A 25,615-nucleotide genomic window follows, 5' to 3' on the forward strand; every position below is an offset into this window, starting at 1 on the left:
TGGTTTATCTAAAAGTCTTATATTTAAAAAAATTTTAGACTTCAGAAATGGTCAAAAAGAAACACCTCTCTGGTTTTAGAATGATAACTAGGTTATTTATTTCAACATAATCCTTAAACACGAAGTCCGTGCAAGATGATTCATGGTTGCTGAGGTTGAACAAACCTCACTACTTTGATTTGGCATTTCATCAAGATCTGAACCAGCTTTTGTGATTGTATTATGCAGCCTTTCTATTGTTGCTATCATCAGGGGAAAATAATAGAAAAATGAAAAGAAACTTTTTTTTGTAATTTAGAGAAGATTTATTACCACATAGCATGGCTTTTTGTGAGAGAATAGAATACATACTCAAATGAATAAGGTTTTCATTAACAGTTTTATTTGTAAATCAGGTTATGGAAAAATTATCTTGAAAACTTTGAACCCAGAATGAACTTAGTTGATCACAGATAAATGTTTAAGTTGTCTGCACAATATATTTTTTTCATATATTACAGGCCAATGTAGGTCATTGTGAGATCCAAGATTACTTTTAATCCAATGACCCAGTTTTGTGAAATCATAAGATTTAGTGATGGAAATGACCTTAGAGGTCATCTACTAAAATCAAGCTGAATACAGTGAATAAATACTTTAGAAGTAAAAGAAAAAATGATGTTTCCAAAAAGAAAGAATAATATAACCAAAAGCTCCCCAGAAGTAAAACTGGAACTTGCAAGAAACTTCAAAGTGGTTAATTAGAGAAATAGGGAAGTTCTGGCATGTTTAAAAATGTAATTAAAATCAGTGAAAGGAAAAAATGAAAAAGAATGACTTGAGTCTTGGTAGCTTAAAACAGTAGGTGGAAAAATTTTATAAATGAGTGGATGCTGTAAGAAATATAATGGTCCAAGTGGAAGACAAAATGCAAAGGCTGTTAAATTAAACTGGGAGAATTGTGATTGCTGCAAATTTAAGTAACAGATCTAAAGAACATAGCTTGTCAGTACAAACTGAGAATTGTTAGTCACTAAGGAAAAATATAAAGGACTAATTGTCTGAATGCCATACTTAAAAAAAAGTATACATGTACTTTTCCTGGAAGTATTGAAAATGGAAGACAAAGTCCAAGTCTATGAAAGTCATGGAATTTTGACAGAGAGAAACTCCAAATTTAATTCATCCTGAAATGTAATCACTAAACTCCAGTTCTTCAGTGAGAAAAAGATCTTAAAAGCCATTTGAGCAAACAACTCACATATCAAAAACTGTCTAGCTACTTACTAACTACATGATCTAGATCAGTCACTTCACTTCTCTAGACCTTGGTTTCCTAATCTGAAAATCTAGGGGGTTAGATGAGATGATTTGTAGGGTTCCTTCTAGCTCTAAATTCATGATATGATAGCCTCCTAACTGGCCTCTGTGCCTTAGGTGAGTATGGACAAGCCGTTCTCCTGTTCAAGGGTCTTCAGTGGTTCGCTCTCTCCTATAAGATAAAACACAAACTCCTCTCTTTTGCATTTACATAATCTGGCTTTTTGAATAATTTCAATTACTCCTCCCTTACCAACTCTACCTTTCAATCAATGTGTCTTTCTTTCATATGATATTCTACCTTTCATTCTTTTGCCTTGGGATAGACGAAACCCCTATGCCTGGAAATCTCTTTATCCTTACTTTTGCCTCTTAGAGTCTCTAGCTTCTTTTGAGGCTTAGCTTGAATTTTACCTCCTTCCCAAGACCTGAGATTCCCAGTTATTAGTGTTCCCCTGCCCACAAAATTGCATTTATTTTGTATTTGCTTATCTGTGTGCATGTCATTCTCTTCCAGAAGCTCTTTGTGAGCAAAGATTATTTCAAGCTTGGGGTTTTTTTTATTCCCTGTGCCTAACATTTAAATATCTGTTGAATTGAAATGTAAAATAATTGGATGGTAAGGAGTTATTAAAGGAGACTTATATGGTCCTCTATCAGATCTTGACAAGTCAAACTTGAAAGATGAGATGGAATTAACAAGCTGAAGAAAATAATGAAAAATTTTATTGATATTAATTTAATATATAGAATTGAATAGAATTTATGAAGAACTCTTTTCCTCCATACATTATATTTTTATAAAATTTGATTATGGTCTAAGGCAATAGTGTTAAACTCAAATAGAAACAGAAACTACTAATCATTGCACAATGAAATTAGTATCAGACCCCTTAACAGAAGATACAAATAAAAATCAGTAAAGAAAACAAAAAGTAGGCCCAATTGGAGACTTAAAATGCTTTCTTAAATAATGAGTGTGCTCAAAGACCAAATTAAATAAACAACAAAAATTATAATAAACATAACAATAACATTATCTGAGAGTGTTCAAAATAACTAATATTCATATAAATGCTAATTTTAAAAACTTTGAGCTATCACCTTACACCTATGAAGTTGGAAAAAATTGTAGAAGATGAAAAAATCTATATTGGAAAAGCAACATATTTGATTTTCTGCTACTGCTGTTGGAGCTATGAATTGGTCTGACTACTTTGGAAAGTAATATGAAATTTTCCACACTTCTTGACCCAGTGATCCTATCGATATTGTTTATACTAAAAGTTGATCACTGACAAGAAGAAAAGAGCTATATGTATAAAACCATTAATAACAGCAATCTTTATAAAAGCACAGAGCTGGAAATAAACTATATCTAATAACTGGAAAATTCTTTAAAAAATTGTGGCATATGAATGTATTAGAATATGACTGCCTCAAAAGTGATGGACATGAAAAATTAAAAAAAGAATACTTATGAGAAGTGATACAGAGTGAAGAAAGTAAATCCAAAAGAATAACTCATTGTAACTATGTAAATAAAGACCACCTTAAAAAACAAAACCAAAACAAAACAAAAACAACCCTCTACTTGATTGAAATGAAAACAAATAGCTTCTTTTTCTCTTAACAAATATCATATAAAAATTATAAGATTCCATGTACAATCATTTGGAGTCCTTTTTCTGGTTTTTATTAGCTATTTTCAAAGATTGCATTTTTTATTTTGTCAAAAATAAAATTTGCTAATTATAAAGAAGAAAGTTTCTTCTAGAAGTTCTTTTTTCTCAGCTGTAGTGCAAGAAAGGAAAATCTCTGTTTGTACCATCTGTATTAACACTACAGTAGAGCAGTAGCAGTTGACCTTGATTTTAAGTAGGAGTCCATTTACTATTCTATCTCCATTAATTTGTCACTATGTTGAGCAAGCAGTGAAGTAGTAGTAAGTGGCTGGTTTTTTTTTTTATTATTTTTCCTATTGTGTGACTAACATCATAACATTTTTTTTTGTTTTCTGCAGGCATGAAACCAGATTTAAGCAACGCATGCTAGAGCTGACAGACACAAACAACATAGCCTATTTATTTCTCTCAGCTGCCAACAGATGGCTGGAGGTCAGGACGGTACGTTCATTTCTTGATTTCGAAATGGAAATCAAACAGAATTGGTCTAATACAAAGAGGGAGACAACTGTAAGAACCCATCTCATGCTGACATTCAGCACCAACTTTGTGTTTAACTGTCCTTTAAAATAGGCCAGGTTTATTTATGTTTTACATGAAATTTGATATATTATTCAGCTAATGATAAGACAAATAATACCCCAAACAGTACACTCTGTGCCACATTTGTCTTTTGATTACACAAGTTAATGGAAGGGCAAATATTTGTATACCTTCAAAAAGAAAGGACTATTCACCTGAATAAATTTGATGGGTGAACAGATGTATTAATTTTCCTTACTTCATTGTACTTGTCTGATAGATGCATTTGATTTTCCATTATCCATTTTAATGGAAGGATGTTTGTAGCTCAAGTAAATCCATTGTTCCCTCTTTCTCTGTTCTTAGTGTTGCTGGTCATTCAGGATTCCTCTTCATCTATTCATGTCCCTTGCTTCTCCCATGATCCTTTCTGCTCTTTCTGCTTTCTCTACTTCAGCCATTGTTCCTGTTCAAGAAGTAGCCTCTTTCCTAGCCTGGCTTTCAGGGTGCTAAATCTCAGGAGTGTGTTAAACAAAATGGTCCAGGAGAAGGTTTGTACACTGGCATTTGGACCAGATTGAAAATCTGTCTGGGACAGGAAGAAGCATTAGAGTACAGGTGTGAATGGTGGGTAAATAGAGAAAGAGCACTAGCCTCACAGCAGCGATGATTCCTACTTATGAAATATGAGCAAGGGTACCAAAGATAATGATGGGTTGATTCTATAACTTTAAAATGTCTACAACTTTGAAAAAAAAAGAATGTTCACCTACTCAGTAAGTGGTATGTTTCATTTGAAGTATTTTTAACTGTGTTATCCCCATTGGATCTTAGCTGTGCCTAGCTTTCCTATCAAGCAGCCACTTCTATAAGAGATTTAGAAGGAGTAAAGAAATCTTTTGGAGCATAGACAAAGTCATATAAGATAGAACGTGTAGTGATTTCACAGATACATTGGTGCTAAACTTGGTAACTGAAGCTCCTCCTAGTGTCCCATATTCCCTAACTTTGTTGACACAGATTCCCTGCTGAGCAAAAAATGACTCAGCTGCACTAATATTACTGTTTCACAACATTTAAAGTAATGTCTGGCCATCAATATTCAATTCCTTCCAGAATGAATGGAAGGGAAAAGGCTCCCCCCTGATTGACCTTTGGATATTAAAAATATTTTTCTTATTTCCCTTGTGGAACCTGGATTTTCTTTTGGGTGCTAATTTTTTATCCTCTCAGAAGAAAATAATCTCTCTTCTTAAAAATTGAATTATACTCTCTAAGATAATAAAGTAAAAAAATCCTACCAACAGGCAAAGGGAGAATAAAAACAGCCTTGTATCTGTTTTTCTCCAATTCATTGGAGAGAAAATATTTTTTTAGGGGACAAGTATATTTACTTTGAACTTGAGGTGAGTGGGCATTTACTAATGTCTTGGGTTTTTGCCCTTTAGCACTTCCTACTGTCAGGTTTAATGGACAAGAGTTTTATATGAGTCTTTTAGTAAAGCATGTATTCTATCCCCATGACTAAAAGATGTTAGTGGCTGAAGTCTTCCAAGAAAAGGAAAGTAAGAAAAAAGTAGAAAGGGAAAGAAGTCAAAGGAAAAATAGCTAAGTTTTCACTCCTACTCAGAACCCACATGGCCATATGGAAAAATGGGGTACCATTAGCTGGAAATAAAAATGTTTGTTTAAAGTAGCTTTTTGCTAAGTGGATCCCCCAGATAATGGTTGAAGGTACTTTGTGTGTCAAAACCATGGATCTCTTTCTGTCTCTGTCTCTCCTTCTCTGTTTCTGTCTCTGTCTCTATGTGTCTTTCTGTCTCTGTCTCTCTTGTCTCTCTCTTTCTCTCTCTGTGTCACACACACAAACACATATGTATGTGTGTGAAATACTATGTACCTATTGCTCCATGTGTCTTACTCACAGTTCTTATTACGTATTTGCTGAATTTAATTGAGTAATGAATAGCTCTTTGGGATCATATGCAGAGGCGTATCTAACATGGGGATAGACAGCTGAATGGCTTTGTACCAGGGTAGCTACATGATAGAAATTGTTTCCTCCCTGAGAAAAGACTTTTCTGTGATGACTACTATCTCTAGGCCTTGAGTCACAGTTCTTTTATTGTCTTATGAGCATGCTTTGAATAGATTTTAATCTCTGTGGAGACCATCTCACAGGGCTAGCTACTTGTCTTCTCATGGCTGTGGTAATTAGTTAGGTTGCCAACTCACCTAAGCAGTCTCCCCGTCCTTGATACATATCCTCTCAACCCTACCACCAATCTCAGTTTGAGCATATTGCTGCTACACTTATTTCTCTTACCCTGCCTTTTAAAAGTCCTCATCCAACCCCCCATTTCATGCCACATCATGGCATGAGGGCAAGCACATGCCTTTCCACAGAATCTTTGGGTGGAAAGGATTTCAGAGGCCAAATAATCTAACCTGAATATAAAAAAGAATCTCCACTACGACATACTGACAAGTGGTTCAAGATAAGGCCTTCAATGAAAGACGATTCTTCTTTGGGATAATTAATTGATAAGAAGTTTTTCCTTTATTCAAATTAAATAACTACTTCCTATTTTTTCCCTTTTGCACCTATTTTCTTCTGGAAGCAAACATGTATAATTCCTCTTCCAGACAAGAAATTTCCAAATACTTGGCTCTGCCATTTACTAGCTATAAGGCCCATGGCAAGTCACCACAGCTTTCTGACTCAATTTTTGAATCTTGAAAATAAGATTATATAGTATAGTAGAAAGAAGATTTTGCTCCAAAGGGCTTGGATTCAAGTTCCAGATCCTTCACTCATTAGTTATGAAATCTTGAATAAGTTATTTTCTGTCAATTGTTTTTATCCCAGGTAAAAATATTCTTAAGGTCTGATTATCTCTTCTGTTCATTTTCTGTATACTGTATATTTTCTGTATACCTTCTCTAGATTTGCTAAAGAAGCCATTTTCACCTCATTTATTACCTAACCTTAATCACTAAATGGGTGTTGCCTCAGACAAACAGACCTGGGAAAGACCTTAGTTTAAAAAGTGCAAAGTCTCCTTCTGTATCTTGGGCCATCTCCAGTCGTCCTGATCTATGTCTTGCCACTGCATCTGGATGGTTCTGGAGAAGGGAGGCTGGTAACTTTGCACAGCCCTGCCTCACTTAAATCTAATTCACTTGCAAGTCAAGATATCACCTTCCTGATGTCATTGGTCCTCCTTGAGAACAAAGGATGGACAACAATAGATATGCTATCTAAACCTATTCATAAAACATATCTTTAAAAAATAATACAAATAAAGCAGTCTTCGCTTTGTTTTATAAATTTTAATTTTAACAGGAATGCTTTTACTTTCTTCAATTTCCTGGTAAATAGTTTATTAATCTAACATTTTTCTTTTAAAAACATTTTATCATATTTTTTCTGATATATCCTCCTCCTTTCACCCTCTCAGAGAGCCTTCTGTCATTATATACAGTGTTCCTCACTCATAGCCATTCCCATCTTTCCTAAGAAACAGGGAATAGAGATGACTTTTCATAGTCTCCTTTAAGACCAAGCTGGGCCATTATAGTTTCAGGAAATTCAGTTTTGATTGTTTATTGCTCTTTCCATTAACAATATTGTAGTTGTATATATTATTTTCCAAGTTTTGCTTATTTCACTTTGGATCAGTTTTGTTTCAGTCTTCCCATGCTTCTCTTCATTCATCATATTCATCCTTTCTTAGAGCACAGTAAAATTCCATTATGTTGATGTACCATAATTTGTTTAGTTATCCTCTAATCAATGGGTATGTACTTCATACCCATTAATTTACTGCTGCAGAAAGTGCTGCTAGAAATATTTTTGTGCAGGTGGTATCTTTTGGGGGCACTAAGGAGATATGACTAGTAGTAGAACTTCTGCATCAATGGGTATTGACATTTTTGCTATTTTTTAACCATAATTCTAAATTGCTATTTGGTTTTGATAGTTACAGTTAGAATGGTTATAATAATTCAGAGTTCCATCAATATCTTTCCATAACCCTTCTAGTATAGATAATCCTTATTTTTGTCATCTTTGATAATTTAATGGATGTTAGGAAAAATCTCAGAGATGTTTTGATTTTCATTTATCATTAGTGATTCAGAGCATTCTTTTATATGATTGCTAATAGTTCATAATTCTTTTGACTTTAAAAAAATGAATTAAGTGTTTATATATTGGGGGAATATTGGAGCATAATTTGATATAACTTGGAATTCAAAATATTTTAGTATGATCTGTCATTTTTTTCATTCTTGTCTAAACAACCTTCTTAATGTATACACACACACACATGCACACACACATATAACTCCATTATTTAATAGATAGTGACTTCACCATTACTTTCTTCCCCTTCATCTTAATAGACTGAATAGCAGTAGGAGTGCAGTAGAAAGAACATTAGACTTGGATTCAGAAGTTCTAGGTTCAAGTCTTGAACTAATACTTACTAGTTACATGATCTTGAGGAAGACATTTAACTTTTCAAAACCTCACATTTTCTCATTTGCTAAATTAAGATAATAATTATGTTTGTCCATAAGGTGGCCTTTGGTCACTCAACTGATCCTATTTAATAAGATGGGCTGCTTCACACTTACTCTAATAATTCCAGTGATGTTCCAGTCCATTCAGCACATATACTGGAAGAGTACCAAGCTATTCATTTCTTTCAGACCATTAAATGGCCTTCTGTTCCCTAGTTGTTCTTCTTTCTGTGTTAGGGGGTTTAAATTTATTGCAGATTTGTACAATGAGAAGCAGTTCTCAAGCCCCCTCCCCCCGAAAATCCCACTTCCTTTTATTAACTTACTGTATTTCACTGAACTTTAAATTGTGACATTCACGTAATGGAATCACCTACCCACAAAAACAGATAAAACATGTTTAAATGGTATTTATAGTATTTGATGCTTGGCATAGGATCAATAAAGGAAATGCAACAATACAAATAAAATATCCTATGAACTACAGCAGTGCTTCACATCTGCAACCTTTCACATGTCCAGGTAGCACCCAGACAGTAGACAGTGTTCCAAAACCAATAGTTCTAGGAAATGCTGTTTCATTTTCTTAGTGCCCTCAACCAACTCCTCCCACAAGTGGATAAAGGTATGTAGACAGTACGGCACAGTTCACAACTGATGATTGATTTGCATATACAGGAGGGCTGGTCATTAGGTAAAGACTAAGAAACCCTGTATCTCTTAGCTCTGGTGTGAACAAGAATTTCCCGATCTCTAGAACATTCCTAATCAGCGTTCTATGGCTAGAAGGAACTTCTTTTTCTTGCCACCTATAGATGATCACTTGAAGAATAGGGGGAGTAGACTCAATGGTAGGCCACAAGAAGAAGCCATCCTGGCCTGGAATCTCTCTCTGACATTGAGACATTTGTCTCTTATCCCTCTTGCCATCCCTCAAATTTAATTTGAAATGTTAAAAAATAAAGGTTAAAATACCAACAAATCAAAGAATGATAAAAATCTAAAAGAACAAATTCATTTGGCTGGTAGAAACATAAGTTAGAGTGTGACCACCCGAGTTGCTCTGGCAGAAAATTAAGTATTTTTTTCTTTGGATGCCAAGTAATGAGGACTTTACTTGTGTGAAATGTATCACTACAACATAACCTTTGAAAGCTGCTTATGTTTAAAAAAACACGTTTTCTCTTCATTCTTTTGCGCTAAACAATTCCAGCTTCTCTGGCATTTGCATTTCCATTTGCAAAAATTGCGTAACTCTATCTAAAAGCTGTCTTTCCAAGGCTTTGTCTTGCTGTGTGGTGAAAGGATAAAAGAATATTCACATATGATGAAGCCAAAAAAATGAAAGAATGTCTTTAGAGTCAACAGACTTAAAATTAAAATACTCCCATGAGTGAGTCTATATGAGGGATTGTGAAACAAAGGGAAAGTTGTGTTTTAGGCAATTCTAGGTGATTTCAGGAGTCTAAAATAGACATATTATATGCTAGGGATTCTCATATAAAGATCTTGTTTTGCTTTTATATCAAATCAGATCCCCTGTTGCAGGATAATGTGCCCAAGATCTATCCATCACTGGAGCACTAATATGCCCAAGAAAAGATCCACACACCACTATTCAGTTGTCTTCAGTGATTTTTGCATATTTCCCAGATTTGTAGATAATTGTTACTTTCACTAGAAATCCACTTATAAGTGTTTTTAAACCACTGGAAATCAGACCAGGTATTTTTTTTGTGGCATGTGTTTCTAATACCTAGGAAACAAAGCCTTCCTTTTTCTTAATGGTGTGTCAGATTTGAAAAATCTGAACCATATAGCTTCCTCTGGTCAGTTACTCTAAAAGCATGGAAACTCCTCTTTTGAGTTGAAACTGTCAGTCAGCAGCAGTTGGGCCAGTCTTGTTTTTCACTGAATTCATTGAGCTGATTGATGATTTGGGCATTGTGTAACTACAGTACTAGACAATGCCATTAAACCAAGTATCCAGACTAAATATCCCATTTGAAGTGATCCAGGATTTCTAACTTTGGTTTCTTTATTCATGTGATTGCCTTTTGACTTTTTCAATGTCTATTTATTGACACAGAAATTATACAGGCAACTTTGCTATTCAGTGGCTCTTACTAAAGTTTTTTTTTGGGAGGGGGCTAGGCAGTGGGGTTAAGTGACTTGCCCATGGTCACACAGCTAGTAAGTGTTATGTGTCTGAGGCTGGACTTGAACTCAGGTCCTCCTGAACCCCAGACTGGTGCTTATCCATTGCACCACCTAGCTGCCCCTAAAGTTTTTTTTTAATAAAGAAGGTAGAAATTAGAAGCTTAAATGAGCTCTGTAACTGATTTTTTTTTGTTAGGCAATGGGGTTCAGTGACATGCCCAGGGTCACACAGCTAGTAAATGTGATGTGTCTGAGGTCCGATTTGAACTCAGGTCCTCCTGAATCCAGGGCCAGTGCTCTATCCACTGCACCATGTAGCTGCCCCTGTAGCTGATCTTAAAACCATGGTTTAAATGAAAGCCATAGCTAATCTAAGAGCCTCAGTCTTCTATACATTATACTTGTTACTATTACAGCTCCCAAGTCAGCACTATTCTTACATGAATCTGAGAAGCCAAGTCTGTCTCCAGGCTCCCTAACTCCATTTTGATGCCTCTTCATCCTCCCTTAACATTTTCTTCTTCTCCAGTTATCCAGTATTCTAATGACATGGGCCACTCCTGTGATCTGATTAACTTATCCACACCAAAGTTTTGTGAATTTTATTTGCTCCCCTATCCAAAAATAGTCATATATTTAATAGACTATGAAAAGAGACAATGCCTAATTCAAAAGCACAAATTACTGATGGTAGAATTGGGAGTATCAGCATACCTCATATCGTGTCAAATATGCCTATTCTAACTATACAAGACCTATTCCAGCAGTGAACAGGAATGAGATTAGAACAAGGGATTTTAATGATAGTGTCAAATAAACTTCTTAATGATTAGAGCTGTCCCAAAATGGAATAGTATGCTTTGAGAGGTGATGTGTCCTCTCTCCTTGTAATTCTTCATTAGAAGCTGAATGACCAATTATCAGGTATGTTATAGTGGGGATTTTTTTCAGTTAGACTAAATGGCTCCTGAGGTCCCTTTCAACTCCTGAATTCTGTGACTTTTTGAAATGGAGTGCTTAAGAGATTGTTTTAAGGGAATAGAATTTGTCCAAGCAAATGAACAATTACATGACCCTGCTTTTAAAAGAAGGCTTCAGGGGCAGCTAGGTGGCACAGTGGATAGAGAACTGGTGCTGAAGTGAGGAGGACCTGAGTTCAAATCTGGCCTCAGACCTAACACTTGAAACTTACTAGCTGTGTGACCTTGGGCAAGTCATTTAACCCCAATTGCCTTAAAAAGAGCCAAAAAAAAAAAGAAGGCTTCAAAGAGGAAAAGCAAAAATAAAAACAAAATGCAAAGAATAGTAGATTTTAAGCTAAAATAGACTTGAAAGTCCATTTAATTCATTTTCCTCATTTTATGTATGAAGAAACAGAAGCTCATAGTGATGAAATGACTTATGCATATTCATACAAAGTCGGTAGCAGAACCAGAATGTGTGCTTTGCTGAAGTACTTTTAAGGCAAAATATTAAATTTACTTCTGCCATAGTTGATAGCATCTAAATGATGGCTAGCTCTTTATTTCAGGGTTAAGTCAAGTAGTCCTAAGATTAGACTTTGAAAATACTAAGTAGCTGTGGTTTCTTACTTTTTCCTCAAACTATACCTACCACCACCCCACTCCTATTCATTCTAGCCCCAAGCCATGCTTCAATATCTTTCTTTAAAGTCACTGGCTGTGGCAGCTAGGTGGCACAGTGGATAGAACACTGGCACTGAAGTCAGGAGGACCTGAGTTCAAATCTGATCTCAGACCAAACACTTGACACTTACTAGCTGTGTGACTTTGGGCAAGTCTCTTAACCCCAATTGCCTAAAACAAAAAACAAACAAAAATAAATAAACAAAATAAAGTCACTGGCTCTTGTAAACAAAATTGCTCCATCAACAATTCACCTGCCATGACCAGGCTTCAGCACACTGAAATTGCATACTGGACAATAAATCAGGAAGTCTGGATTCTAGTCCTGGTTCTTCTGCTAGTTAGGTGTGTGACCCTGGTAATTCATAATCCTTCTCCTCCTCAAAATTGAGCTAATATTTGCTTTGCCTACCTCACAAAATGCATATGAAGGTATTTTAAAGAAGTATTGTATAAAGGCACTATGGAAGGATAAAGCATCATTGTTAAGAGCTAGCTTATCATCATTTCCTGCAGCAATTTTACATCTATGCTGCAACACTGTACAAATCCATATGTATCACAAAATTCAAAAGGTGGAAACTACTATTTTAGCTCCATAGAACTGCCAGTGATCTTTTAAAAACAACTGTTGACCAAACTGTTTTTGACAGCAAATTCCATAGATGTTGTAAATATTGCTTTGCTTGCCTTTTGTGATGGGACAGATTAAAGCCAGGCTTTGCATCTGTGTTCATGATCGCTTTGTTAACACATGATATATCTCAGTTAAGTAGATCTTTGATTGGTTTATTTTTAATTCAAATTATGGTGCTAGTTGTACATGGTTGCATTAGGGCAGCACCTAACCTATCTGCCTAGGTTATCTACAGTTTATAAATGTCAACATGCTCCCAAATAACTCTATTCTCTTTCTTTTAAAATACTTAGAGCAGAAATTAATATTTGGATTTTTTTTTTAATGCTGAGCCAGAAGTAACCAAAACACACTCCTGGTACAGAAAGAAGGTACATATTTTGGAAATAAATGCTATAGTTTTTGCTATTCTTGCAGCACCTTTCATGCAAACATTTCAGATTTTAAAACTTTAGTGAGACTACAATTCTCTTTTTTTTGCTTCCATAAGTTATCATCTCCACTACAAAATACTGGAAAGAGTAATAGATTTGGAATCAGTTACTAGATTCAAATGACTGCTCCTTCACTCAATTTCTGTGTAAACTTTGATAAATCACTTCACCTTTCTAGCTCTCACTTTCCTTGTTTATAAAATGAGAGCGTTAGACTAGATGATCTGTGATCTCATCAGATCATGACCCATCTGGGGTCTTTTATCCTATGTGATTCTTGTGTATGTCTTCTAAAAATCTTCCACATTGGAAAGACTGGAAGCCTTCCAACAAGCCTTTATTAAGTGCTCACTATGTGTCAGACACCATGTTAAGCTCTGGGAATGCAAAGAGAGGCAAAAAACAGTCCGTCCTTAAAAGGAACTCATGGTCTAATAGGGGAGAAGCCTTTTAATCCTTTGTAGGTATCCATTCAGCACTCAGTTTGTCTATCTATTATCCCTCATTCTTGCAACTGATCCACCTTCTTTTCCAGTCATACATTTCCTTGATATATTTTACACTGCTTTTTGCATGTAAGTCATTATGGTGTATGATGCTACTTATGTCCACCATGTGTTTATTGCACTTGAATATACCTTAAACTTTTAATTTTTCTGAGATCTTGGTATTCTTTTACTCAAAGTAATATGACATCAGTAGCAGAATATTGGCATTAAGCAGATGGATCTTCATACCAAGGAGAAACTTGGCACTGTTGATATTTGTGTACAGTTTTCTAAATGCAATTTATTCCATTCTCTCTTCTAGTCAATTCTGAACCTCACCTATTCTCTCCATATTACCTATTCAAGATAAAAGTATACAGTGAACTTCATATCCAATTCAATTTCATAATCTAGTCCACCCATGAAACAAAGAATCTGCATTTCATGGTCATAAGAACAAGGCAAGTCTATGATTAAGCTCTAGGGATAAATTCTTGTCAGAGAGGGTCTACTGTATGCCAGGGATACAAATACAAAAGTGAGATGGTCCTTGCTGCCAAGGAGCTTACATCCTCCTAGGAGAATATGATATTTCCACAGATAAGTAAATATCAAATGTATATGTAGAAGTTCTGTGGTGAGGGTGGTAAGCAGTTTTGTCCAGTCGTTCTATTTTGCCTACTCTGACTCAATATCCAAATGGATCTCCCAGTACTCTGGGAAATTGTATCAAATGATCTGTGATTCTTTCTATTTTTTATACCTCCAAGCCTCTAGCCAGAGACAGTGTCCTTTCAAAACATCTCAGTGATGGATCTATTTCTTCCTTTTCTTTGAAAATACTCCCCTTCTCATTGCCTTCTTGTTTCTAATAAATATACCCAGACTAGCAAAGGTCTGTGATTAACAGAGTGTTTAAATACAAAGCAAGCATTTAAAAAAGAAAGGTAAACACTTTCCGGTGCCTAGAAGAAAAGGCATCAGGCTTCCACAATGAAGCCTAAAAGGAGAAGGAGAATACACAGAATTCCTTCCTTGCAGTCTATAGTCCAGGGGGATTTCAACAACACAGCTTCTGTTCCAACCTTCCACATGCCGAATCTGCTTATGCATCCTTGCTTCAAAAGTCACAGAATTTGAGAGTTGGAAGGCACTTCAGTGGCCATCCACTGTACAAAAGGAGTCTCATACTTAACAAATAAGCATTCAGTTTCTGCTTCAAGATCTTTAAAGAGGGATAACATATCACCCCATTGCACTTTTGTATAGCTCTAACATTTAGGAAGATATTCCTAATAACAACCCAAAGTTGACTCCTCTGTAAGGTCAGACGAAACAAATCTAGTCCTCCAAAAGACAACAGTTCAAATACTTGAAGACAGTTATCTTGTCTACTCATCCTAACTCATCTCTTTCCTAAGCTAAATATGCCAAATTCCTTCAACTCATCCTTATGTAGCATTTACTCAACATCTTGGTTGCCCTCCTCTGGACACTCCAGGTTGTCTATGTAATTAAAATGTATAAATGTAATTTGTAATCTGCCATTCTTCATATAGAATGATGATGTTAGTAACTCACCATCAGCAGGGTCTATCCTCTGAAATGAATTTCCAGTAGTTTCCAGTAGTGATGATGGATTTATTACATGTATCCATACTCTTCTCCAATCCCCTTTGTGACCAACAGTATACCTTTTTGACAAAGGTAATAAAATAGGCTATGTTAATTTTGCTAGTAAGAGTACACAAAAATCAACAGTCTGAATTTTTGTTTTATTAACATAATGGCATTTTATTTGAAATAGATGTCACTTGAAACCAAGGGTACACATACTCCCTTCCTCAAAGGTTCCTACTTTTACAGACTCACATAGACAGGATTCAGTTCTGGGGAATCTTAACCCCAAAGAAAAGGATCCATCTTTTTCTCTTACCATCTGGCTCATCATATCTTCACTTGGAGTTACTTCAGGAAAATCTGCTTAAACAAATTTTAGATTCAGCTTATGTTCAGGGTCTTCCCAAAAAGAATTAACAGAGTCCCTTCTAGAAAATATATTCATTGTATAAAGTAGTAGATGTCAAAAATGGGACAGTAGATTTTACGCAACTATAAATGAAACAAAATACGGAACAGTAACCTATCACAAAGAACTTACAGGAGCCAACACACATGAACTACTCAAAGGACTCATAGTGAGGACATTCATAAACAGATACTAAAGCATATTACTCATCATTCTATTTTGCTCTCCCAGGAGGTAAAGATTCCTGGGAGATTGACTCATAGGACTGCTGAAGAGTTTCGCTTTTTACCTCAGTCTGTACTGGCTGAACAGTAGCTTAAGGTCCAAGTTTTCTGGCTAGACAGGTCATATTTGGGGCTTTCAGGTACCAGGATGATCCTGCCAGTGATCTCCCTCCTCCAAGAAGTGTCACTGTTGCAACAAGAATCTTCTGCTGTCAGTCAGCATATGGACTTTAGAATTCCCAAAGTCATGAGTTAGTTTAAGTTCATAAATTAACCACCAAGGTTAGAAACATCCATCTCATAATCACCATTCAGTCACCTTTGCTCAGGGAAAGCAACAAGGCAAAAGAGAAAGCAAGGGACAAATGATAAAGTCTCAGACTTATTCACTCACTGCCAAATGCATGTGACTTTCTATGGAGGGAGAAGAAAGCAAAATCCATTGGGAAGTTTAAGGGAAAGCTGTTGGAGTCCTAAGCCAGACCTTCAAAAAGATTGGAATAAAGAGAAAGGTAAAGATTTCATCTTCTCTTTTTAATCCTACTGAGTGGACAGTTCTTCTTGACTCAGTGACCATTTTTCTGTGGCATAGCTCCTACTCTCATACTCCCAACCCTTATCATAGGGACTAACCAGTAGTCTCTGGTCATACATACACTTTATCAAGGGCCCAAAGCATGTATTTCAATAGAAGTGGTCTTGCTCAGCCTCATCACCCTTGTATTGTTAAAAAAAAAAGATTACATTTTTAAGAAAATATCATTTATACAACCTCTATATTGTGCCAGACATATGGCTTCAACTAACTTCTGGAATGAACTGGATTACTTTCTGTATTCAGAAATTTTCAAAGAAGTTGGGTACTTATTCTAAGGGATCTGATCAGGCAGATAGATAGATGCACATATCTGCCATGGGCAAGTCATTTGTACCTTCCAAGCCTTGGTTTCCTTGTCTTGTTTAGACTAAGTGATTTCTAAAGTCCCTTCCAGTTCTAAAATTAAAAGTTTCTGCTTCTTTTATATGTAGCATAGTACATCTTTTCCATAGACTATACCGCAGTCGGTTTGGACTTTGTACCATCACACCACACTTTCCTGCTTCTGTGACCTTTGCTCATACCTTTTCCCCTGTTCTTAGAATGTACTCATGGATTGTCATAACCAAAAAAAAGTTCATCACAAGGTGCAAGCTTGCTGTTGATTTTTTTTAATTGAGGTTGGTCCTTAGGGAAAAAAATAGGCATTCATTACTCTGGCTAAAATTGATCTTTCTAGCGTGGTACAGCATACTAGAGTTTGTGCTATGTTTTCATATCCTTCTAGAATTCAGAACCACCTCCATACAACAAGGGAGGCATTGGAGTAAGACTTTTTAGAAGAGAATATGATGCCCCATTGTGCTTATCATCTGCTGATTATCAAAAAGTATTTGATGTAGTAGGACAAAATGTTGTCTAAAAACTCTTAGGGTAGAATGTTTCCCATATGTACATCAAGAGCAATCCCAATTCCCAGGGATATACAGCAAGAGAAATAACCATATTTAATGATTCTTTTGTAACAAATCAGTTGAGGCATAAAACAGGGAAATAAATACATAGAAAAGGCATTTATCATCATGATAGATCCAGCATGAAATCCAAGCTGAGGACTTCTCTGTGGATAATGAGTGCCTACAGATGCTACTGTTTGCAGATAACATTATATTGATTGCATCAAGCTCTAGGACACTGAAGAACCTTCTGGGAGAGGTCTACAATAATTCATAGAAGTTTGGCCTGCCCATCAGTAGAGGAAAAACCAAGTGGATGAAGAATGTCTATTGCCCATATTTCAGTTAGCATTTAGATGTAATCCTGTAGCATTTGTCCAGTTGGTATGATTTTTGGGACAGATAGAACAGATGGTCAGTGACTTGAAATAGTGAAGGAGATGGGACTGTATCACTTTTGGAAAATTACAAAGCTCCTTGACTGACCCTAGGGTTTCCATGAAAGTAAAGGCCCATCTTTTTAATACCAGTATCCTACCAGTGTTGCTATATGACATGGAGACACAGAACACCATTGTTTCTAAAAAACTAAAAGTCAGTATCACACAGAGGGCAGTGAAGGGGTGTATGATTAGTATGAATAGGCTGCAACATGTAAACAATGAAGGACTCTGCAGAACAGGAGTAAAGGGGGTCATAAATGAATTGTATAACAGGAAGAAAAGATGGGATAGATATATGACAAGAGTAAGGAATAACAGACAAAATACTCTGCTGGTCCCCTCACAATGACATGAGAAATTGAGAAAGGTTTCTAGCATATTAGGTAAATTCCTCACAGTAAAATTTTAGGATAACATAAAAATAGTCACACAGGATGAAGAAGCATTGATGGGTTGAAATCTATCTATGTCATTGGAAGGAGCTCCTAAATTGATGAAATCACAGATGCATTTGAATATTTGAGCATGCCTTTGCCATAATGCCTCTTTAATTCTTCTCTATGCTGTGAATCCCATTTCAAATTTCATACCTCCAGGAGGCAGGCTGTGTAGTACAGTGATTTAGATCTGAGACATGTTTGTATTCCAATTTGCTTGCTACCTATTCATCTGTAGGGAAGTCTGAGCCTTGGTTTCCTCATCAGTAAAATGAGGGGCTGAGATTGATGACTTAATTGATTCTAAAGCCTTCCCTTATTCCTAAAAGTTAAGCAGTGATGTTTTACCTCAGCTTTCACTTAGTTCTACACGTGTACCATTTTTACGTGATTATTTTATATGATCTTATATTATAGTTATTTTTGCATATGTTGCCTCTCCCCAAACGGGAGGGAGCCATGTCATATCTTACAGTATTATGTACACTAGAGATGGCTAATAAATGTTCACTGGATTGATGAGATGTGCTGTTGTATGATAGGATGTGATGTGTTGTGATATGATGTGATATGATGTGATGTGATACCCCAGATAAAAAAAATCTGACTGGCATTTCAGCAACTTCATTCTTTATTGAGTTTCTGAGAGATAAATGGTCCAAATTTTAATAGGCAGTCGGGAATAGAGTCCTGTCAAGGCTATGGCTTGCATACTAAAGAGTTCTAGCACTAGCAGTCACAGCACATTGGTGAAAAGCCATGAACTAAAACATAGACACAAATAAAGGCAAAGTGCTAAAATTAGAGACACATAGAATTGCCAGTCTGAACAAAGAAATTTTCCACTTAACGTCATCTCTGACATTCTTCTAAAACTCTAGGTATTTAGGCTTATAGGACATATAGGAAATATGGAATAGTACTTTCTCTCTTGTAGAATTCTCTGGTGGTCACTCCCTGGTAGAGAAGGTGGTCCAGTCTCATTGATTTGAAAATTTGGAAATAACCAATTTTGGTTACTTTTTAGGATTATCTGGGAGCATGCATTGTTCTCACTGCAGCTGTTGCATCTATTGCATCATAACTGAAACTTCTTATTCTGGTCTGGTGGGACTGGGCCTCTTGTATGCACTTACGGTATGTATGAAGAAAAATAATTTAAAGGAAAATGGATTTGTGTATAAGATTACACATACATATATAAACATATACATATAAATATACACTCATATATACATATATTTATATGCATATATACATACACATGTACATATTTACATACACACATACATACATACACACACATATTTTTAAAACATATGGATAGCTTTCTAGGTCAGCTCTTGTAATACACAGTAGGGGAAGAACTTGAAACAAATAGCAAAATGAGTGCCTTGTACGTACTGGATTCAGACCAAAGCCAAACAAGTTCAGAACAACTTGGAGTAGATTCAGGTTCCATGAGCCAATTTTTTTTTTAATTGCAACAACTCTCTCCTCCTCCCCCACTCCAGTGCACACATGAACACAGACACAGACACACACACACATACACATTCACATGCTCAAAGTACTCCCAAGTCTGTAACAAAAAAATACACAATACTTGTTTAACCATGCTCCATTTTCTGTGTTGCCACATAATACTTTATATAGACTGTATTAATAAATTAAGCATTGAGAAAAGAATGAATTATTGGACTAATGCAGGACACCAAAACCAAAATTTTTCCTCTTTTCAGATCAAGTCCCTATTAAAGTCCTAGGTATATAGATTTCATTTATAGAGATTTTCATTTGGTTAAGGAAAATATATTATAACATGTAACAATATTTAATAATAATTAGAACTTAAGTACATGGTAATTGCATACTATCAGATTTGGAAGTAGAATCAGAAACCTTTTACATCAGGGGTTCTTAACCAAATGTCCATGAACTTGTGTGTATGTTTTATATTTTAATAACTATATTTCAATATAATTGTTTCCTTTGTAATCACATTTATTTTATGCACGTACAACAATAATAAAAGGGGTCCTTATGGTTCTATTAAACCATGCCACAAAGAAAGGTTAAATTTTAGTCCAAAGAATCCACTCTACAATATACCTTTCAGTGTAGTCCAGTGGAAGGAGCACTAAATTTGTCACCTGGCTATCTGGATTTGAATACATGCTCCACCAAGCTGTGTGACCATGGGCAAGTCACAGATCTCTGAGATTCAGTTTCTTCATGTATAAAATGAGGAAAGTGCATGAGACAGTCTCTCAGGTCTCTTCAAACTCTTTATATTTAAATTTGGATAAATACTGAATCTCTGCTTTGTTTTGTCTTGTTCCAACATGGTTATGGTATAACCTATGTTTTATGTGTGTGTATATATATATATATATATATATATATATATATATATATATATATATATATATATAATATATATATATATAAAATATTTCCTATGTCATATTAAAGTAAAAAATATGAATAATTTGTCTAAGAATTATAGTTTTTAAAATTTATTTCAGAGATCTTTTAGAAAATAATTTAAAAAATGAACATTTTTCAGTTTAGTTTCTTTCTCCTGTAGATGTTATTACATATAGCAAATTAGTTTCCCTGCTTGAATCCGTTCTCCTCTACCTATGTAAATAACTACCTATTCTTCAAGGTCTGTCTCTAGGTCATGGTTTTGATGAAATATTTCCAACAATTCTAGCACTTAATGGTCTCCCATATTATCTACTCTGCTCTTCTCCTACATCATGATAGACTTCTAAAGTGTTAAATCATGTAATACACAAGTTAGCACTTATGGTTTATACTCTCATAGTGTTTTCTAATTGTTTCTTTGATATTAGTTTTATCTGCAGATTGTATGTTTTTGAGGTCAAACCATGTCATATTTGTTTTACATCTTCATGGCATGGAGTAGATGCTAAGAACATAAGACTTAATGCTTGATAGAATAATTTTAAAACTATTATCGAATACCAAATAGTTGCTTTAAAATAGTTCATTTAAAATTATTTACCTTCTTTTCTCTTGATATAGATAACCAACTATTTGAATTGGGTTGTGAGAAACTTGGCTGATTTGGAGGTCCAAATGGGAGCTGTAAAAAAAGTGAACAGTTTCTTGACAATGGAATCTGAAAACTATGAAGGAGCAATGGGTATTGTTCTATGTGTTATTTTCATAATCTTCACCTTTTCATTTTCTTTGCTTTGTGCTAAAATTTCAACTTCTTCATTTTAATAACTAGGCAATGCTATATTGGAAGGCCAGATTCTTCAGCAAAAAAAAAAAAATGGCACAAAGGAAATTATCTGGATAATTCAAATTAAAAGGAACTTTTTGTTTGAACTAACTAGAAAAGTGATTTAAATTTTAGCATTATTTAGCTATGGAGACCTTCTAAGATATGCAATGTATAAGCAGCTATGAACAATTTAAAGTCTAGAGAATTAATCATACAACTATTAGTCAAGATCAATACTTCTTAGTGTTTGATAAACCCAAAGACCCCAGCTTCTGGGACAAGAACTCACTATTTGACAAAAACTGCTGGAAAACTGGGAAATAGTATGGCAGAAACTAGGTATAGACCAACATCTTATACCATATACCAAGATGAGGTCAAAATGGGTACATGATTTAGACATAATAAGTGATGCCATAAGTAAATTAGGAGAACAAGGAATAGTTTATCTGTTACATCTATAAAAAAGGGAAGAATTTATAACTAAACAAGAGACAGAGAGCATTACAAAATGTAAAATGGATAATTTTAATTATATCAAATTTAAAAATATTTGCACAAACAAAACCAATTCAACCAAGATTAAAAGGAAAGCAGAAAGCTGGGAGACAATTTAAAGCAAACACCTCTGATAAAGGCTATCTCAACTACATAGAGAACCAAATCAAATTTATAAGAATATAAGTCATTCCCCAATTGCTAAATGGGCAAAGGATGTGAACAGGCAGTTTTCAGATGAAGAAATCAAAGCTATCTATGGTCATATAAGAAAAATGCTCTAAATCAACTATTGATTAGAGGAATGCAAACTAAAACAACTCTGAGGTACCACCTCACACCTATCAGATTGACTAACAGGACAGAAAAGGAAAATGATAAGTGTTGAAAGGGATGTGGGAAAATTGAGACACTAATGTACTGTTGGTGGAGATGCAATCATTCTGGAGAGCAATTTGGAACTATACCCAAAGGGCAATCAAACTATGCATGCCCTTTGATCCAGCATACTAGTACTAGGTCTGTATCCCAAAGAGATTTTTTTAATTGTTTACCATCTTAGTGAGGGCAAAGGTGAAGGAGGGAGGGAGAAAATTTGGAACTCAGAATTTTTAAATGAAGGTTAAAATTTGTCTTTTCATGTAATTAGAAAAAAATACTGTTAAAATAAAGTAAATAAATCATTCTTACCTTTACTGTGAAAGATAGATCAATATTTCTAAAATATTTGTTTTACTGGTTTAATTACTTATCTAATGTTAACCTAAGATTCCTTATTACTTGCTCTAGAATTATAATACCAAAGAATCATTTAATTTTGGATCTTGATGTGAACCTTAAAAGTAATCTAGTGCAAACCCCTTAATTTGCAGATGAGAAAACTGAGTCTGAGAGAGATTAAGTTAATGGCACAGTTGAGACTAGTACCCAGGTCAAGAAGGCTCCCAGTTCTTCAGAGTTCTAGACCTTATAAAGCTATATGATAAAAATGTCGACTTTAATATTGGTGTCTTTTTAAGTTATGATTCTGAGTTTTGCTGGGCAAAAATGATAGGCAAGAATTTCAAAGCTGACATGTGGAAAGAGTATTTGAAGGTTGAGGAGCCAGGATCTGTGTTAACTATCCTGATATAGAGAAAGAAAGCTGAAGTTTTAGTTCTGAACTTCTCACCCAGAATGTAATTTTACATGAATAAATTTCACAAAATCCATATCAGTGTTACTTTAAATTTGAAAAGAGTTTAGTCTTAGTAAAGGAAGTATGTGGTTTATTGTTTTAAATTTTGTTTATCTTTTCCCAGATCCATCTCAAGTTCCAGAACACTGGCCACAGGAAGGAGAAATCAAAATTCATGATCTGTGTGTCAGATATGAAAATAATCTCAAACCAGTTCTTAAACATGTCAAGGCTTATATCAAACCAGGGCAAAAGGTATGGAGCTCTCATTGTCATCATTTGATTAATATGAGGTTTGGTAATTGATTGGTTGGGTTTGATATACTCATAGAACATTTACTGTGAAATGATATTTGCTGATTGACCATCTTATCCAAGTGTATTTTTTGGTGGCCTTTATACAACATACACTTTGGCATTCAAATTATCTGGACTGTGGAATGAAAGAAAAGATGAAAGTATCCTGGGAGTGAAAAAGAGAAAGATACTATTATTTTCTTATTGGTTTCATAAGTATATTTTCAAAACAAGTAGAGTAGAAAGTAGGCAACAATTGACTGACTTTATGGAATATCTCTCTGCCTTCCCCATCCCAATATTTCCTTAATGTATCACTAAATCCTTCTCCCTGTATTTTAAAGTTGTGTTTTTCTCATATCAAAGAACTAATTTTCATCATGTCCTTTTTTTCGGTAATGATTTATATCTGCAAAGGAACAGTGTTTTAATTTTAACAGGGTATTTGTTCAATAAGAAACTTTGCCATAGGCAGGTAGTTAGTTCTCAGAGAAGTCCAGAGTTTATGGAGGCCTGGCATCTACTGAAATTAGTTGAGTTTTAAATCTCTATGGGAGGAATACTGCCTCTGACCTTCATGGATAAAAGGTTATTCCCCAAGAAGAGTAATCAGGGAAGATCCCCAGACACCCAAGAGAAAGCTTTCAAGTGACTGGGCTGAAGAGAGGGAGAATTGAACAGTAGCAGCAAAGCTTCCTCAGCAGGCTGTCCTTGATACCTCAGAGTTTGGCATCTTCTCCACCTCTAGCACATTCTTTTTAAAAAAAATTCAATTTTTCCAAGCCCTGTCTCCTCATTTCCAACACATCCATGGCTATTAAGGTCCCAAAACTTCCTCTTTGTCAAGAGAAAGAGAGAGAGACAGAGACACAGAGAAATAGGGACAGAGAGAGACAGAGATGGAGAAAGACGCAGACACAGACATTCAGAGACAGAGAGAGAGAAAAATAAAGAAGGGAAGAAAGAAGGAAGGGGAAAAGGCATCTTTTTTGACTTGAAGTTACACCAAGCAGTCCCTTGAGAATTTTTCCATTTAGACTGGTTTTGGTTCCATAGTTATTTTAGTTATGGTATTTAAAAAGCAGCAACTATCAGTCTTATTCTACTAGTCATTATTCTTGAAATGATCACCTTTATGATAGAAGGCAATTTAATGTTAAGAAAGCCAACTAAATACAAAGACCAATGATAAAGAAAGTTTAAGACTGTGAGTGGATACAAGAAAGCTGATGTAGATTGGGATTGCTAGTAGAGAAATTTGACTAGGAAACCAAGTTTGTGTCTTACTAATGACATGAATATCAGTGAAGAGGAAGATCAGGAAAGCAAGACTATCTGCAAATAAGTGATTATACTATGAGTATGTAAATAGAGTTTTGGCATTTTTTCTGTCATGATGTTTTTGAGTTAAAATAATTTTGTGCAACTTCTGTTCTTTTTCATTGAGTTGGTGTTTGCGATTGATTCACCTTCTCTATCTGGAGGAGAGATGCCTGCTTCTCTGGTCATGCTCTCTGATCTCCTTGAACCCCACCTCCATCACACACACACACACACACACATGCACCCTTTGCTCAAGAAACTTGAGTTACTTCCTATTACATCTGGGCTAAAATACAAATTCCTCTTTGGCATTTAAATTCCTTCACTGACTCCAGTCTGTCTTCCTAGACTATTTCCTCAATACTCACTCACACATACTCTGCATTAGCCAAAGTAGCATAGTTGATGTTATCCATACATAACAATATATCTTCTGCCTCTCTACCTTTAGACAGGTTGTCCCCAGTGCCTGGAATGTTCTACCTCCATATATACTTGGAATCCCTACCTCTCTTCAGGGCTCAGCTTATGTACCATCTTCTACAGGAGAACTTTCCTAATTCTTCTAATTATTAGTTCCACTCTCCACTCCCCCCAAAAATATTACTTTGTATTTACTTACTCCTATACACATGGTCCATCCCTACCTCACCACTCTTCATTAGAATATGTCTTCAGGGGCAGGTAGGTGGTGCAGTAGATAGAACACCAGCCCTGAAGTCAAGAGGACCTGAGTTCAAATGCGACCGCAGACCAAATACTTGACACTTACTAGCTGTGTGACCCTGGGCAAGTCACTTAACCCCAATTGCCTTTAAAAAAAAAGAATATAAATCCTTAGTGGGGAGGGATTTTTTTGTAACTCTATTTCTAGAACTAAGTTAACTTGATTGTTACATAATATTCACCTAAATGTTTGTTGTAACTGTCTTAGGTTGGCATATGTGGCCGTACTGGCAGTGGAAAGTCATCATTATCACTGGCTTTCTTCAGAATGGTGGATATCTTTGATGGTGAGTTGTTAGGAATGTTC

The 25,615-nt window shown here is 35.3% G+C and overlaps 1 protein-coding gene and 1 long non-coding RNA gene across 2 annotated transcripts in view; one reads left to right on the top strand and one right to left on the bottom strand.

The window, feature by feature from the left end:
- Window positions 1-17,156, bottom strand: part of LOC110213740 (uncharacterized) — a 135,213-nt gene extending 118,057 nt beyond the window's left edge. Inside the window, exons 1-2 of the long non-coding RNA XR_002326100.2 lie at window positions 15,717-17,156; window positions 14,980-15,092 (exon numbers count right to left, since the gene is read on the bottom strand). This is a non-coding gene — a long non-coding RNA (uncharacterized LOC110213740). The remainder of the gene's footprint in view (window positions 1-14,979; window positions 15,093-15,716) is intronic.
- The window catches only part of ABCC9 (ATP binding cassette subfamily C member 9), a 195,648-nt gene that overhangs the window by 147,507 nt on the left and 22,526 nt on the right, over window positions 1-25,615 (top strand). The window contains 6 exon segments of the mRNA XM_020994153.2: window positions 3,323-3,425; window positions 19,053-19,106; window positions 19,109-19,162; window positions 21,080-21,200; window positions 23,087-23,217; window positions 25,517-25,595. Of these exon segments, the coding sequence (XP_020849812.2) occupies window positions 3,323-3,425; window positions 19,053-19,106; window positions 19,109-19,162; window positions 21,080-21,200; window positions 23,087-23,217; window positions 25,517-25,595 (542 nt within the window).

Source organism: Phascolarctos cinereus, unplaced genomic scaffold, assembly GCF_003287225.1.
Source record: "Phascolarctos cinereus isolate Bilbo 61053 unplaced genomic scaffold, phaCin_HiC Scaffold_1;HRSCAF=81, whole genome shotgun sequence".
NCBI classification, from domain to species: Eukaryota; Metazoa; Chordata; class Mammalia; order Diprotodontia; family Phascolarctidae; genus Phascolarctos; species Phascolarctos cinereus.